General features: G+C 41.8%; 1 protein-coding gene across 3 annotated transcripts in view; it reads right to left on the bottom strand.

The window, feature by feature from the left end:
- Positions 1 to 2,276: 2,276 nt before the first annotated feature.
- STAMBPL1 (STAM binding protein like 1) overlaps positions 2,277 to 15,542 on the bottom strand; it is a 30,499-nt gene continuing 17,233 nt past the window's right edge. For all 3 annotated transcript variants that reach the window (XM_059729949.1, XM_059729950.1, XM_006269141.3), the window contains 7 exons: positions 13,970 to 14,065; positions 11,364 to 11,718; positions 10,632 to 10,756; positions 9,569 to 9,706; positions 6,901 to 7,013; positions 5,399 to 5,498; positions 2,277 to 2,598 (listed from right to left, as the gene is read on the bottom strand). In XM_059729949.1, coding sequence (XP_059585932.1) covers positions 2,542 to 2,598; positions 5,399 to 5,498; positions 6,901 to 7,013; positions 9,569 to 9,706; positions 10,632 to 10,756; positions 11,364 to 11,718; positions 13,970 to 14,065 — 984 coding nt within the window. In that variant the 3' untranslated portion in view covers positions 2,277 to 2,541. The remainder of the gene's footprint in view (positions 2,599 to 5,398; positions 5,499 to 6,900; positions 7,014 to 9,568; positions 9,707 to 10,631; positions 10,757 to 11,363; positions 11,719 to 13,969; positions 14,066 to 15,542) is intronic.

Here is a 15,542-nt window from a genome sequence, read left to right as displayed (position 1 = left end):
TGGGTTCTGCAGGCAGGGCCATCCAGGGAGCAGAGGGCAGCTCTGCCCCACCCTGGCCCTACGCTATTACTGTCCCATGATCCCAGCCCTGGCCCTGACCACAGTTCCTCACCCATACACACTGCCTGCATGGCTCCCAGGAGCTGCATACAGGGCTGCTATCTTGGGGTGGTGACAGCATGGAGTCAAGGTGGAGCTGGAAGCCACCCCCAAGCTTTACTGGGGCTGCAGCACCCATAGAGGGAGGAGGGCTGTGACTCCCGTGGAGGAGGCTCAGGCAGACAAAGAGGGGGCAGGAGACAGCCACGTGTCAAGGCCAAGCCCACCAAGTGGGGGAAAACTTAGCCTCCTTTTCCCTACTCACCTGTCCCCTCCCGCAACCCAGGGTATGCAGCCTACAGGAAAGGGAGGAAGGGAGGTGGACCTGGCAGCGACTCCATCACTTGGAAAAGTGGCCAGGACCTGGAGGGGCTGGGGGCTCCCACCACAGTATGAGCATCCTGGGGTAAGCTGTGGATTGGCATAAAACAGGGGTGTCCCAGTGCTGCATGCTTCCCCTGGCCCCGGCTGGGTCCTGACCACTGATTCCACAGCTCCTTGCCTGGTTGTGCACAGTCTCCCTGGAGACTGGCTCCCAGCCCTGGATGCTGTTCTCTGCCTGGCTGTACATTATCTCCATGGAGACTGGCCCCTGGCTCTGGCCCCAGATGCAACTTCACTGGGGCTGCTGCTGCCCCCGCACCACCCCACCCCAAGCTGGTGGGGATGAAGGCTGCTGCCAGCACACGGGCATCCCAGGGTGAGCTGCAGGCTGGCTTGGCACGGGGGTGCCCCTGTGCTGCCTGGTGGGGCTAAGAGACTCACTGCAGGCCAGGCAAAAATCACTCTGTGGGCTGGATCCAGCTCACAAGCCATATTTTGCCCACTCCTGATTTCAACTTTTCCAGTTAGGCTGGACTGGGACTTTCATTGCGAAACCATGACATCGCAGTACAGCTGTGCGAAACTTTGGGTGCTGATTTGATTCGGAGGAGATTCAGCCTGATTTAGTGGCTGAATCTCCAAATCCAAATCGAGTCAGGGGTCAAATTAAAAGGTCTGAATCAATTCGAAGCTCTCCAAATTGATTTGGAAAAGATTTGGAGAGCTTCGGGAATTCAGGCAGTCCCTGCTGGCTGCAGCAATGAGCTGGACAAGGACTTCGAGCTGGTAAGTAGGGGATGGGGGAAGGGAGGCTGGAGAAGGAGGGAGGGGACCATGGGAGGACCCCTGCCAGGCCCCATCCCCTGCCTGCTCCCCCCTCCCAGCACTCCCTGACCCCGCCCACTCTCCCAGCCCCAGCCCCCTATGGCTGCCCCACCCGCCCCAGCTCCTGGCCCTTTAAAAAAAGTCCCTATCCAACCAGGGGGGGCGGTGATCCCTGCTGTCCCCCACTGCATGGAGGGCTCTGCTATGAGCCCCCCCAACCCCTGCCTGCTCCCCGCAGCCTCCCTATGGCTGCCCCACCCACCCCAGCACCAGCCCTTTAAGAAAAAACACCACCCTCTCCCTCCCACGATTCACTGGCTGCTGCAGTGGCCTTGGGGCTTCTGGGGGCTCGTGACAGAGCCCCCCACGCAGTGTGGGGCGGCGAGGATCACCCCCTGCCAGGCAGAAGCCAGTGTGTTGGGGCTTTTTTTTTTTGTCTCTTTAAAGGGCTGGGAGCTGGGATGGGAAGAACAGCCATAAGGGGAGCGGGCAAGGGTCAGGGGGCTCATGGCAGAGCCCCTGACATTGTGTGGAGCAGTGGCGGGGCAGCAGGGATTGCCCCTCCGTCTGGCAGCACCCGGTGAGTTGGGGCTTTTTTTTTTCTTTCTCCAAAGAGCTGGGAGCTGGGGTGGGTGGTGCAGCCATTGAGAGCGGGCAGGAGATCTTAACAAATGTTTATAGAAGCTTCCTGTGTAGGAACAAGATGTTTATACTTAGTAAACTTCTTCCCCTCTTTAACCTGAGACAGATCTCTTAGCCATGCTAAAATTCATCTTGGGTGTCTTGGGTGTCTTGGAAGGTCCAAAAATTATTATAGAAATTATGACTTCTGCAGCTGTGAGGAGACAGTTATGGCCTAAGCTGTTTGAGATTGACCTATTGACATTTGTAACCTAATATATACTCACTAAAGATCCACATACCTGGAAGATATGACAAGCCATTATTAAAAATCTGTAGATCAGAGCAAAGTTAATGCAAGGCAAAGTGACCTCAGAAGCACTGTACCAGTTTCATCAGCATCATCATTTGTTATTTGAAGTTCACTTTATTGCGGTCTCATATTATTTCAGATACATTTGCAGATCCCAATTTAATGACATTCTGAACTCTATCTTGACAGAGCAACAAAATAGCTTCAAAATGGGCAAGAGCAATAAATATCAAATCATTAAATGTAAAATATATAAATATAAAACATCAGTCCTTCCTGAAAACACTGTAGGAAAACATGACAACCATTTTTACTATTTTGGGCACCTGTTAGGTAGGAGGTTTTATCTTCCTTCCACATCACCTTAGATCCAGCATGATTATTTTTACATCTTTCCCAACTACATGGGCACAGGTCTGTAGAAGAAATCAATCCATTACTCATTGAAATCAACCAATACAGGAAAGTAGTTATCGTCTGAATATCATAAGAGATTAACTGATGATAATCAATTCCATTTCCAAAGCTAAACAGGAAAGAAGTATTCTATACATTATATGATTTTCTTTTGGATCCTCTTCTCAATGAAGACCAACAGGGCTCATTCAGCATAATGCTTCCAGTCATTTTTAAAAGCTGCTGACCAACAGCCTTGGAGGTCAAAATCCTATGTTCATCAGCAGAAATTCTATACTTGGCAGCAATGCAAGTCCTTACACTACTCTGCCAACATTCATCAATTTGGACATGGTAAACACCACCTCTAGGGAGAAAAAGTTTTTTGTAGGTGATATTATACCTTGATATCCTTGTTGGGGCTGCTAATAATAAGGATGCCAAACAGCACTGTTAGTACGGTTTTGTGATGGGAATACTTCGTTTAGTATCAGCAGGCCTACAAACAACCAAACCATTTTACATATGTCCCCATACACCTATGAAATGGCAACAACTTTTGTTCACTGCTAAATTCAACTTGAGTGAAACAGGATGTATGGTTTATGATTTCTTATTACACATGCAAGACTATTTTATATAATTCCTGTATGTACAAGTGATCTTGCCTGTCATTTGCCTGTTAATACACAAGTTCAGTCTGAAAGCTGAACAGAAAAATAGCTACACCTGTGAAATTAAAAAAGAAGACCTTAGTGCGTAGGAGTAAAATTTTGATACATTCTATAGTTCTTTATGCCCTAGTATACACTGCCTGGGACCATGTTTTGCAGTGGAAGCTGTGAACATACTGTCTCACATGGAACAGGAGGGTGGAGGCTTGAAGTGATAGAAACCTACACTCTAACCTCTCCCAAACAAAGTAACCTCTGACACAACCAAGCTTGTGTGGGGAGCATATAGGCAGAGAGGGTAGTTTCTATTTTTCATAGTGATATCTGAGGCAACACATCTCCTAAGACTATGGTTGGACAGGTGCAGTTAGCACTTCGCTTCTTGGGGCATTTTACACATACATTTTCATGGCTGGATGTGCCAGAGATCCAGCGCATTGGAGCAGACTCGATTAATCAAATCCGCTCTGCACGCAAGCTAATGCACACAGCACTGCATTGCTTGCAGTTGTAGTGTGGATAAAATGGAGGCAGTGTGCTTTTGAATTAAAACACTTTTATGTGTTTTAGTTCAAAAGTGGACTGCCGCCATTTTGGGCACACTGACACACAGAATATTTTGCCGCTTATACAACTATAAGCGATGCAGCACTGGGTGCTTTTCAAAGCACCCAGCGCTGCAGTGCTTGCATGTGTAAAAATGTTCTTGGTGCCTTAAAAAAACAATCTAGCCTTAATGGTCCAAGCATGTTTGGAAACAGCCAGACTTTTTTTTTTAAACTCATAAACTAGACTTTGAACAGGCCCTTCTGAAATGTCGTATATTAGGTATACCCTTTTTTCTTGACTAACAAAATATTACAGAGCACAGACACCCACTCTGAAGGATTCAGATTCTCTTGAGAACATGACAGATTGGCAATGCTGAAAGGCAATTTATAAGATGATAGAATTAACTACTTTTTTTGTATTGTGATATGCTGTGATTCCAGCTGTTTGCTTGATGCTTGCTATAGAGAATGGAATGGATTATGTGGCTCTTATCAGACATAAGCACTCTTGTAAAACCTATGGACAACAGCCAGGATAACAGACCAGAACTCAAGCTACTTAAGATATTCATCACTAAATTACCTTTAGTCTCAATGGAGTCCATGGAAAAACTATGATTATTTCTGATCAGAACAAACTTAGGCCAGTGCCTAACTTTTGAAAACTCCACCCTGAAGGACACTTGGTCTGGTGTCTAGCCTCTTTATTCCATTACCCCTCCAAAAGGGAGAGACTTTTCCCCATCTCTTGGCATTTTATCTTTAGGCATAAGTATAGTAACCTTATTGGTTCTTATTTCTCAATGGTTACTTACAAATAAAGACAAAAGAGCCCTATTACCATATTTGTGAATTATGCTAAGATAAGGAAAGTTGGCTTTCTTTCAAATAACCAAATGAGTATCGTTTGTGGTAATGATTGATAACTATTCGCAGATTCTCATTATTAACAGTTGAGTCATGCAAACAGCATGGTAGAGCCTTAAACTGCCAAACAGAAAAACTATTTTGTGGTTACTAGAATTAACTTTGAGGGGACTGGTGGAAAGTAGGGAGAAGCAAGTGTCTAGTCTAAACACACTTAACCTTCATAGGTTAGTCAGCAGCAGTGCATATTTCTCAGAGGTTCCAGGTGGGAGAATCCAGTTTGAATTTTTGTTAGTCATGGAAAACTTCAGTGCAGCCTTTGATTTTTTTTGGAGAGGGCCAACCTGGCCAGCTTTGAGAAAGGAAGTGGGGGTGGAGAAGAGGGAGGGCCACCTGTTCAGATAGCTTCCAAAGAGCTAATGTGGGAAACGTTCCTTTTCTAGCTGATAGCATATCCCACAGGTTTCTATTGAATGGTCCATGATATTTACTGGACTCGTCCTCCCAAACAGTGGCAAGAAGCAAACAGCAGAAATGGATGGCTCTTGGAAGCAGATATTACGAATGCACTGATAAGTCAGGAAAGACAATGGGCTATACACAATCTGCATATTTCAAGGGGAGAAATATAAAAAAATCCATCTTGAAATTGCTTCCCACAGTGAGTACTAAGCACTTGCAAAAAAACCACCTAATCCATTCCATTATATTAAATGCAACACACTTACATTAAATAGTCTAGGTTCCTTAGTATGTGGATGAAAGCCCTTTTTTTTACAGACAGAAACTTCAAGCATACCCGCATTTGTAAGTCTGAAGATGCCAGTGCTGGAAAGCAAAGAACAAAACTCATTTAAGAATTGCAATGCAAAGAATTTGCTTGGACATTTTAAACAAATCCACTTCATCCAACATGCTTCAGTAAACAATGTTTTAGTTAAAACAGGCTACTAACGTCCAATACAAAGTGTTTCTCCTAATTTGTGAGCACAAACTTGAGCTCAGCTCTCCCACATCCCTGTAGAGTGTCCTAACAACAAGGCTATTGGGCAATAGGGCTTGTTTCTCTCCACTCTGTCTTTTGTACAAGGCTCAGTCCCATACAAGTCCTCTGAAAATGTCTCCTGACAGTAGCTCATTTCTATCTGAATTTGCATGCTTGGATACATAGCTACTGGCAGAAACTCGAGTAATAGAGGCCAGATAATAACCAACCTTGCAGGTGCCTGCACAAAACTTAAGAATAAAGGCATCTAAGTCACAAAGCATGAGCCTTAATAATTTTGTTTAGTGACCACAAAATGACAACTTCTGATCAACTAAAAAAAAATAATCCAAAACTTGGACTACTGCACATGCTCAGAAATGAGCTAGGCTAGCCACCTGGTACCTCACTGCCACCTATACTCTGGTACGATCCAAATCATTGCAGGGAGGCACCTAAAGTCCTGATTTCTTAGGGGACAGAGTACTGAAAGTAACTGTGTGACAAGGAGAGCATACCTGTAGCTCACTAGAAGATGATGTAGTGTTACTGCCATTACCTTTTTCCCAATACGTTAATGGCAAAAAATACTTGTCCCTAACACAAAGACCCTAGGTTACCTCAATCCCTCTTGCTTGCTTCTTTTCTTCCCTTTGACTTTTACATTTGACTGCCTAGTATCCAGCTTCACTAGAGCCTTAGTTACTGTGGATTTTAGCTCTGTACTCTACGATTACATTCAGAGCAATGCCTAAATATCTGTAATAATCTGAGCCCATATTAACATCAGCTTAAAATGATTTGTTTTAATTTATCTGCACTGTTTATTAACTATTTAGGAAAAAGAATGTATATAAAACATTATAACTCTACACTGTATTTCTATTTTCATACTCCCACCTGATTGACCAAACAGTAGAGTTGGGACTCTTAAATCACGGACAAATAAGAGCCAAAAGGGCTGGAGCTGCCACAGCCAACTGCTGTCATAAGAATTCTGTAAGAATTTACAGAATTTTAATATTAAAGGGGGAAAACTGAAGCAAGAATGAATACTGCCTATAGATCTTACTGGAATACATATCAAGATCAACTTGACAATACAGGGAAAAGAAGCCAAATATATTAGAACTGTTCTTGCCCTTCACCCTGTTCGACCTTCAGAGACTGTTTTATATGTAATCTAGTTCTGAGATAGTGGGGTGGAAGAGATAGCTAAATATTACTTAGAAAAACAGAACTCACTCATTATGCTTTGGTGAACAAACAATTGCAATAGCCTCTGGTAACATTAGCTGATAGGAACAATGAGTGTGAAGATCAACACTGGATAAGAATGCAGTTTGTGTTGGATGAGTCTACAAAAAGAAAGGGAAAGTTCTACACAGTAAAAATATTTCTTACAAATCAAGGTCACAATACATTCAAGAAAAAACAGGAATTAGTTACTAGGGAAAAAGTATTGGCTTTCAATTCCTTTAATTTGCTATTAAATGTTAAACTTTTCCCAGCTCAACACACTTTAGAGGATAATTATCATGAATGACTAAATCAAACACAACCCAGATACAACAGTCTCAGGAGTACATCTGTGACGCCTGGTTGATTAAAGCAAACTCAGTGGAAATTTTACATTGCTTTTGCATCTGATTAATGTTCTGACTAAAGGGAAAGATCCTAGAATGAAAACATGTGTGGGAAAATACTGAAGAGAGTGTGAAAATGACATCATTTCAATTTTCACCATGTGTTAAAGCCAGGCCATACATTAAATAATGAATATTGGTAGAGTGTAAACACTTACAAGTGCTATTAGAGGGTAACAGATTAATACCTATGGAAAAATTGAAGCACGACTATTCAAACTTAATAAGACAGATTGATACTATGTACAAAAATTTCTTTTCATATCATTGCCATTTGGTTCTAATGCAAATGTATAGGTAACAGCAAACGGGTATTTTCTATATTGGCGGTCTGATCTTGATTTCACTTCCCCTGGCTTTCAGGGGAGTTGTTCCCAATTCATGCTAATTTAAGCAAAATAAAGACCAGGCCCCCACACTCCAAAGAGGTCAGATATTACTTATCCATTAATAATCCAAACTATAACACATTAGGGATTGGACAGTTACCAGTTAAGTGTTTTACTTATTTCCACAGGTTTAGGTCTTGATTTGACAAGTCAATGGAATGTCATATTAACTGATTTGGAAAAAAAAAAAAAAATCCAGAGATACTCTAATAAAAGAAAGCCTCAAACTTCTTTTGCCTGCTTGCTTCTTGGTGGATTTGCCATCTTAATTTTTTTAATTGACACAATTTAAAAAAAGAATCTTTAAATTAAAGCACAATTCTATTTTTTAAGTATGGATTTTGAAAAATCATTTTACCTTCTCTGAAGAAAACTAATAATGCCTAATACTATTTTTTCCTAATTCCACTGTTTGAAAACCTGGAGGAAAATACATATAAATTCAGTGAGGAATATGGTCTTCTCTTACATATTTTGAATTTTATATTGCTACAAATGATTGTACTATTTGTGGGTCCTGTATAAAAATGAATAGCAATAGCAAAATTTTTGCCCTTCTCCCTGCTGACATACATCTCAAATAGGAAACAAATTTAAAGAAACTGCCCTTGAGAACAGACATTGCTCTATCCTGCCTCCATATATATATATATATATATATATATACAGCTCTTGTTGAGCTAAACCAGGGATGGGCAATTATTTGGGCTGCAAGCCACAAATGGAGTTTGGTGAGCTGTTGCAAGCTGGGTGAGCACCCCCTACCCCCACAACAGCTTATGAAAACTCCTGGGGTGCTTGGTTGGGATAGGGCCACAGATGGGTGCAGAGCAGCATCCAGGAATGGGATGGGCGAGCAGGGCTGGTAGCAGTGCAGGACTGGGGCTGATGCCAAGCCATGAGCCACTGCCTGCACACCCCTGTGACAGGCACCTGTCCTGCAGGCAGGGGCATGTGGGGAGTGGATCATGGCTCTGCCTCATGTCCTGCCCCCATGTTGTCACTACCAAGTGATCCCAGGGCCTCTAGGGAGACTGGACAGGACCTGTATGGACACAGCAAGTGGCCAGGCGGACAGGATAGGGCAGTTGGCGGGCAGGGAGCTGTGTCCAGGGATCTTGAGGCAGCGACAGCATGGGGTGGGGGCCCAGGGCAGAGCCACAATCTGCAAGCCGCTGCTCACATAACCTGTGTCTGTGACACGGTGTGTGGGTAGGGGATCATGGTTGTCCCAGCCCTGGCTCCACGTTGTCACTACCCCAAGATCCTGCCCTTGCTCATCTTTCCTGCTCCTAAACACTGCTCCCTGCCTGACTGCAGACCCATCTCATCTGCCTAGCCACACGCCCTGCCTGTGCGGGTCCTGCCCTGCTGGTGGGTGCAGGGTGGATGGGCCAGAGTGCCCAGGCAGCAGAGTTGGGTCCAGTGGCAGCAGCAGCAGGAAGCAAGTCCAGCCACCTCACTTTCCCAGCCCTGCTGCGTGCCTGGGGGTGGCAGAACTGGTTTTATGCACCACAGCCCAGGCTGCCCCATGCCTGGGCTGGGCTGGGCAGAACCAAAGCTGGACAAAATCCCTCAGTGGGCCAGATCCAGTCATCAGGCCATAATTTTGCCCACCCCTGAGCGAAACAGAAGCATCAGTGGCAGAACTGAGCTCGGTAAGTTAATGCAATAACTCACTGAATAAATAACTCATGAATAAATAATAGATGTCATCCACAGATGCTGTCAGTCAACTTACACTGTCAACATGAAAACTAGGCAAGAAAACAGGTTTAGATCATGAAAATTATTTGCTTCGTCTGATATTTCTGGGGTTGGTTTAATACAGCATATGCACGCAACACGGTAAAACCAAAATCCTTGAGACATACATACATGGATCCAACCCAAAGTGAGGAGATCATACTGATCTTGAATACTGAATAATTCTTCTACGTTCTCCATGTCACAGTAGTCTGGTCCTGCAGATTGCTTTGGCACTATTACATGGGTAATAGTAAATTCATTGTGCGTCTGTAAAACACATAATGGGAAGATGACTTGAATTAAGAGATGAACAAATGGATTAATGAACAATGCTCAGTAGGGAATCAACAGGTCAGATTCTTAGCTGATAAAGTAATGTGGCTCCATGAATTTGAATGAGGCATTGCTGATTTATACCAGCTAGCCTATGTCTATGGATTTTTTCACTGTAATAGATAACACAGGAATGTTAATATACTTGACATGGGTGTGCATAGGAAAATGTTAAAAGGAATACTTTTTCCAAAATATGGAAGCAGGTAACATGAATATTATAATCACTTTCTTTGAAACCTGGATATAAATAAATTCAGTTTTTATCAATATTGGCGTTTGTGTTTCTACTGCTATTTGATATCAACTTTGAAACTCTTCTATACTCCTGCATGTATGCAGGCACAAGTAGTGGCATCTTCTTTCCTGTGAGGGAAGTTTGATAATTAAGTACTCCTGCAAAACTAAGTGAGCACAACACAAGCAAAAAAAAAAAAAAGATCAGCAACAATTTTGCTTTATATGCTGACAAAGTGTTTTTTTAGAATTTGACAACAGCAATACACTCTAACATTTTTACATATCCAGTTGTTGCGTGCAACTAATTCTTATTTATTTTTGATGAACACCATGGAAAATGCTTGAAAAATCCCACAATTGTAAGCAAGATACAAGATTATCAACAATACATCATCACAATGACTATAAGGTACATTGATCAATTAATTCTGCAAAAAGGCAAATAGTAGACTACAGTTCAAAAAGAATTACAGACAGGCCCATAAAGTTAGGTCATAATATTAATTACACTACACACTTATGCTTTAGATCTGCTTTTGCTCTGTTATCAGTTCCTTACATGAAAATGCAGTACTATCAAAAGTGCCTTCCCCATACAAATGTGAAGGTTTAACTGTACCAGTTTTCCACAGAGAATTCCACATGTTTCTATTCCTCTTATTGTATTTTCCTCGGCTAGTGATAGAAATTTTGGACAAAGGTCTCTGGGTAAAACTACACCTCGAAGTGCTTCAGCCACTTGTGCTAAAAGAGGAGAAAAATATAATTTAGCCTTCAGTGTAAAATTTTCTAATGGAAAACATGTACATAGTTAATCAACTGAATGGGACGATAGTTGTGAACTTTTAAATGAAAAGTGCAATGTGTGTCATGCAATTTCTAGATAAGAATAAGAGATTCTGGAGGCATAACAACACTATAATCTTTCTTCTGTTGAAGACATATGAATCCTGAACAAGTTAACCAACTTGTATTCTGTAAAAAAAAATGAACTGTTAGCTTCTAGACTGTATTTAGTACAAAAACGAAAAACCTCCAAACCTCTAAAAAATGCAGTCACCATGGACCTGGTTTTGCTCCCACTGAGTCTATAGTCTGATTGAATTCAATGACACTAATTTAGGTTAATATCTGCAGATCTGGTTTTTAGGCACTTAAGATACCATATGGGTCAATGTACAGTAAGTATCCATTTCAAGGGAGAAAACAATGGTGGATTCATATACAAGTACTCCAGAAACATTTGTTCTTCATGTTAGGATAAACTCTACAATGAAAGACATATTCCTGTGTGTATTTTGAAATAAATTGTGAGAGGCAGAGGAGCACTGCAAAAGACTGAGGCACTTACTTTGAACAGCACTTAAAGTAGCTACTGGCTTGAAGGCCCGGTTTACTGGAGGAGACTGTCCAGCACAGACAGATGTCTCACTCTGATTAACTTTCTCTGATAATGAGGGAGATAAGGAGTTGTTCTGACGTGTAGAAATGCAAGACAGCATACTCCCATCAATCTGTTCAGACATAAACATATTCTCTTTAACTTTCTGATCTCGGGCTAGTTCTTGCTTCTTAAGTTGGTCTTCAAAGAACTGAAACTGTTCTGACTCAAGCTGCTGTTGTCGCATATGTGCAATTCGCTTCTTTTCTGCTTCTATCAATTTCTCATGCTCCAGTCTCTTTAGATATTCAGCTTTACATTTGTTCTGGAAAGCAGATAAACGGAGTGGTCAAATTCTCTCCACAGTAGTAAAAAAGAACCACAAAACAGTGAAGGGCAAGCTAGTGAACAGATCAGTTAAATCACTCCTCATAGCCCTGCTATTATTAAACCATAATGACTCTGTTGGAATACAACAGTCAAAATAGCAAAAAGTTGTACCATTAGAAATGCTCTAAGATAGTACAGCATATATTATAAGGGACTGTTACCACTGTCACAACCCAAGGGTGTGATTTTGTTTGTGTGTGCTTCGGCACTGCTAAATTATTTCCCGCCACTAGCTTTCTTTGCAGTGTGCATTTCTTAGTTGCAAAAGGAGAAATGCACGGTGCAAAGGAGTTCCCACCATTCGCATGCAAATTTGTGTCCCACTATTGGCCAGTTCTAAATTATTCCCATGTGGCGGCTAGCGATTGGCTTGCTAGCCGTATAAGAGGCTTGAGCGGTTTCCACCCAAGTTGGAGGACTCCACGACTATCAGGAGGAGGAGAACTTCACGTCTCGTGAAGATCTCTAAGCGCTGAGGAGCCTATCGGACCCAGCGTGTATATCTAGAAGGCTATAGGGGTCTGATCAACCTCTCGCCTCTCCCCGTCGCCGCCTGATCCCTCGACGTACCCTTCCCTGCACGCAAGTTCCACGGAGCCTAGCAAACTTCGTGTGAGTGAATCCAGAGCTCTACCCGGGGCTCGAGTCCTGCAGTTTTTTTTCTTCCCATCGCCGAAACCCCCATTATGACGTACTCTTGAGGTTTTTGTTCATCTCCCGTCGCCGAAACCCCATTGCGACGTACCCTTATGTTCTGCAGGTTGGAGTTTTTTGTTTTGTAACCGCAACTCAAGCAAGTTTTCCTGCCTGCACCGCGACCATCTTCGGTGCAAGTAAAGTAATCTTAAATCAACCACTAAGCATCCGTGCCTAATTCTAGCGTGCCACCTGCCTTCCCCGACCCGGCATGTCCGGGCTGCTGGCCACAGCCCGCCGCGCGAGAAAAACCCCCCCCGAGGGCCTCGGACTGCTCCCGGCCTGCACAACCACAAGATTTCCATTCTGTACAGCCCCTGATATTGTATATATTTATTTCAATAGTAATAAGCATTTGGCCTTGAACAACTTATACTTTACCAGAAAAAAATAAGAGCCTAAAAAAAGGCATTTTGTTGAGATGAGGGATACAAAGAAGAGGCCCTTATTAGAACAGCATGAGAAATCCAATCATTCTCTAGTCCTTTCTCTCTGGTTCTGCTGTTTGTTGTGGCTGATTAGTTTTCTTGTTTTATTTTATTTTGTCTTTGCTCTTGCCTTTTTCCTCCTATAACTCACTAACTTCCTTGAACTGGTCCGCAGCCCAGGAGGCTTAACTTTGTTTTGGATGCATTTTTCTATACTGTGCGTTGTTCTGTCTCTGCCATGTAGGTCCTTATTGTACTCCTAAGGACCAACAGTTATTTTGCGAATTGCAGGGACTCTCCAGGTTCCTTTCCACCTCTGTTAAGAGCCATCACCCAAATTTTCCCAATCCAATGACAATTTGAATGAAATACTTAATGGTATTAAATTAAGAAATATATTGAATAGGACATGGATTCAACGTATGAACAGGAACATGGATTCCTCTAGCAAATTCCAGAAACTCCACTACAGACAAATTTTTAAGCTACAAACACTTTTCCAGTAATTTTATTACACAAGGTGTGAGCAGATCTATACATGCTTTGCAATTAGGTGTATATCCCCACAGGATCAACCAACCTGGCTTAACTGTGTATATCTTCCACAACACCATGATTTATGCCAGGAGTCAGGGGTATCCCCATTCTATTATGCTCTAACTTCATTTTTATTTTCAGAATAAAGCCATTTCCACACATTCATATTAGTTCCTATGCAGCACGTTAGATTTTCAAATAACACGACAAGTGTACTAAACTACAATGAGATATTTATCACAACAGATAAAAGGCATATTTGGATATTGACTAACTGTATAAAATACAGAAGTGTTTTATCAATCACTTACTTCTAACTACCCACACAACTGCCAATTTATTAAAGGTTCGAGAGAGAGAGGCTGTTTGAATAGTTTCTCAACTACGTTGCCATAATTTTTTTTACATTTTTGCTCACACAACTGCTTTTCTCATTTGAATGATGATGTTTATAAAAATATTAAATATAAACAAACAAACATACAGATAATGCTTTAAATTAAACTGAATTTGGATCAAACTTACTTTGCTTTGCATGTAATCTTGGTATTCCATGTTATATTTTTTTAAAAGATCCCTCTTCAGTTCATCTGTCTTTGGAAATGCAACCTCCTTTAGTTTCTTTTGTGGGAGGAAAAAAATGTAAGTTTGCTTTTTCACTTTCCAAAAAAAAAAATCAGCTGGGCAGGTAAACCAGCTGTAATACAAATTAAACTTCAATCATTTCAAAATGAAATTAAATAAATTGAATAATAAACCTCTTTTCAAAGTGTATAAACCAAATAAAGCCAGATTATCAACTAGAATACACTGGCACAGTACACTGGTTTCAATAAAGCAATGGTAACTGTTGCCAACTGAGGAACCAATCAATAGTTTGAGCACAGGAAAGGCAAGTACACCCTGATTCTCAGCAGGGCAAGAAGATCACTTCCAGCACCCAAGCTTGCTCATTCAGAGCTAGCAATAGTGTCTCCACACATCATGGCACTGGGTTGGGTTGACATGCTTTTTTGTGCCTAGTGTTCACCACCGTTTTGGCCTGTAAAAGGTCCTTGCCAAGCCCCACTGAAGTCAACAGGCTCTAAACAGCTGTTTGGGTCTTCCCACAAAATCCCCTGCAGGATCATTTCAAGACCCCTACTAAGGAAAACACTGAAGTATGTACTTAAACCCCACTGGTTTCCAACAGTTCTCATGTACATACTTTGTTTTCTTAATAGAAAAGTTTTCCTGAATTAAGGTCCACAGCAGAATAAAAATTTGAAGCAAGGTTCTTGTCATCAAAAGATTCGTAATTAAAAAAACTTGAACTAATGGAAAGAATTGGAAGCCGAACAAAAATGAAAAGTTCATTCCAAGTCAACTCAAAAAAAGATTCTTCAGTTTTCCTGAGAAAGAAAACTGAAATAAACAAACATTAACTTAAAAGTAAATGTGCAGTTTTGCTTGGGGATTTTAATCCCTCCCCCCCTTTTTTTAAAGTTGTTGACTAATTCCAAAATGAAAATGTATTTTCAAAATTTAAAATCAGAGCATTTGGTATTTGTAATTCTTCTCTCTTTTGACAAAAACTGTTATTCAAATTTGACAAAATTCCCGACCACTTTCAATCTCCCTGAAACTGAAGTTTCTGAAGAACTTCTGAAAAAGTCTGAATGCCATCTGGCTGCTAACTTTACTCATGCAAGCAGTCCTACTGAATGCAAGAAACTATCTAGATTTGCAGTCAGGGAGAAAAAAAGTGTAAAAATAATCCAAAATAAACTGGAGAACCTCACCCAAACCCAATCAATGTGGCATTTTAGCAGATTTAAGTATAATCCGTCCAGCATAGAGATGTCATTGACTATAAAGTAGGCAACAACATGTACCTTTCCTGAATCACTTAGGAATCACTGCAGAGCAGCAGGATGCACAGGCTTCTGATAGGGAGGCAGTTTTCCATGTTTCAGAAAATTTTGGGGATAATTCTATGCGTTTTAAATTCAAAAACAGATACTTTAATTTTTTTTTCCTTTAATGCAGGGGTGGGTAAAACGCAGCCTGTAGGCCAGATGTGGCCCACCAGGCCATTCTATCCAGCCCATGGGGCCCC

The sequence above is a fragment of the Alligator mississippiensis genome, chromosome 6 (assembly GCF_030867095.1).
Source record: "Alligator mississippiensis isolate rAllMis1 chromosome 6, rAllMis1, whole genome shotgun sequence".
Lineage (NCBI taxonomy): Eukaryota > Metazoa > Chordata > Crocodylia > Alligatoridae > Alligator > Alligator mississippiensis.
This window is presented reverse-complemented; position numbering and strand designations above follow the sequence as displayed.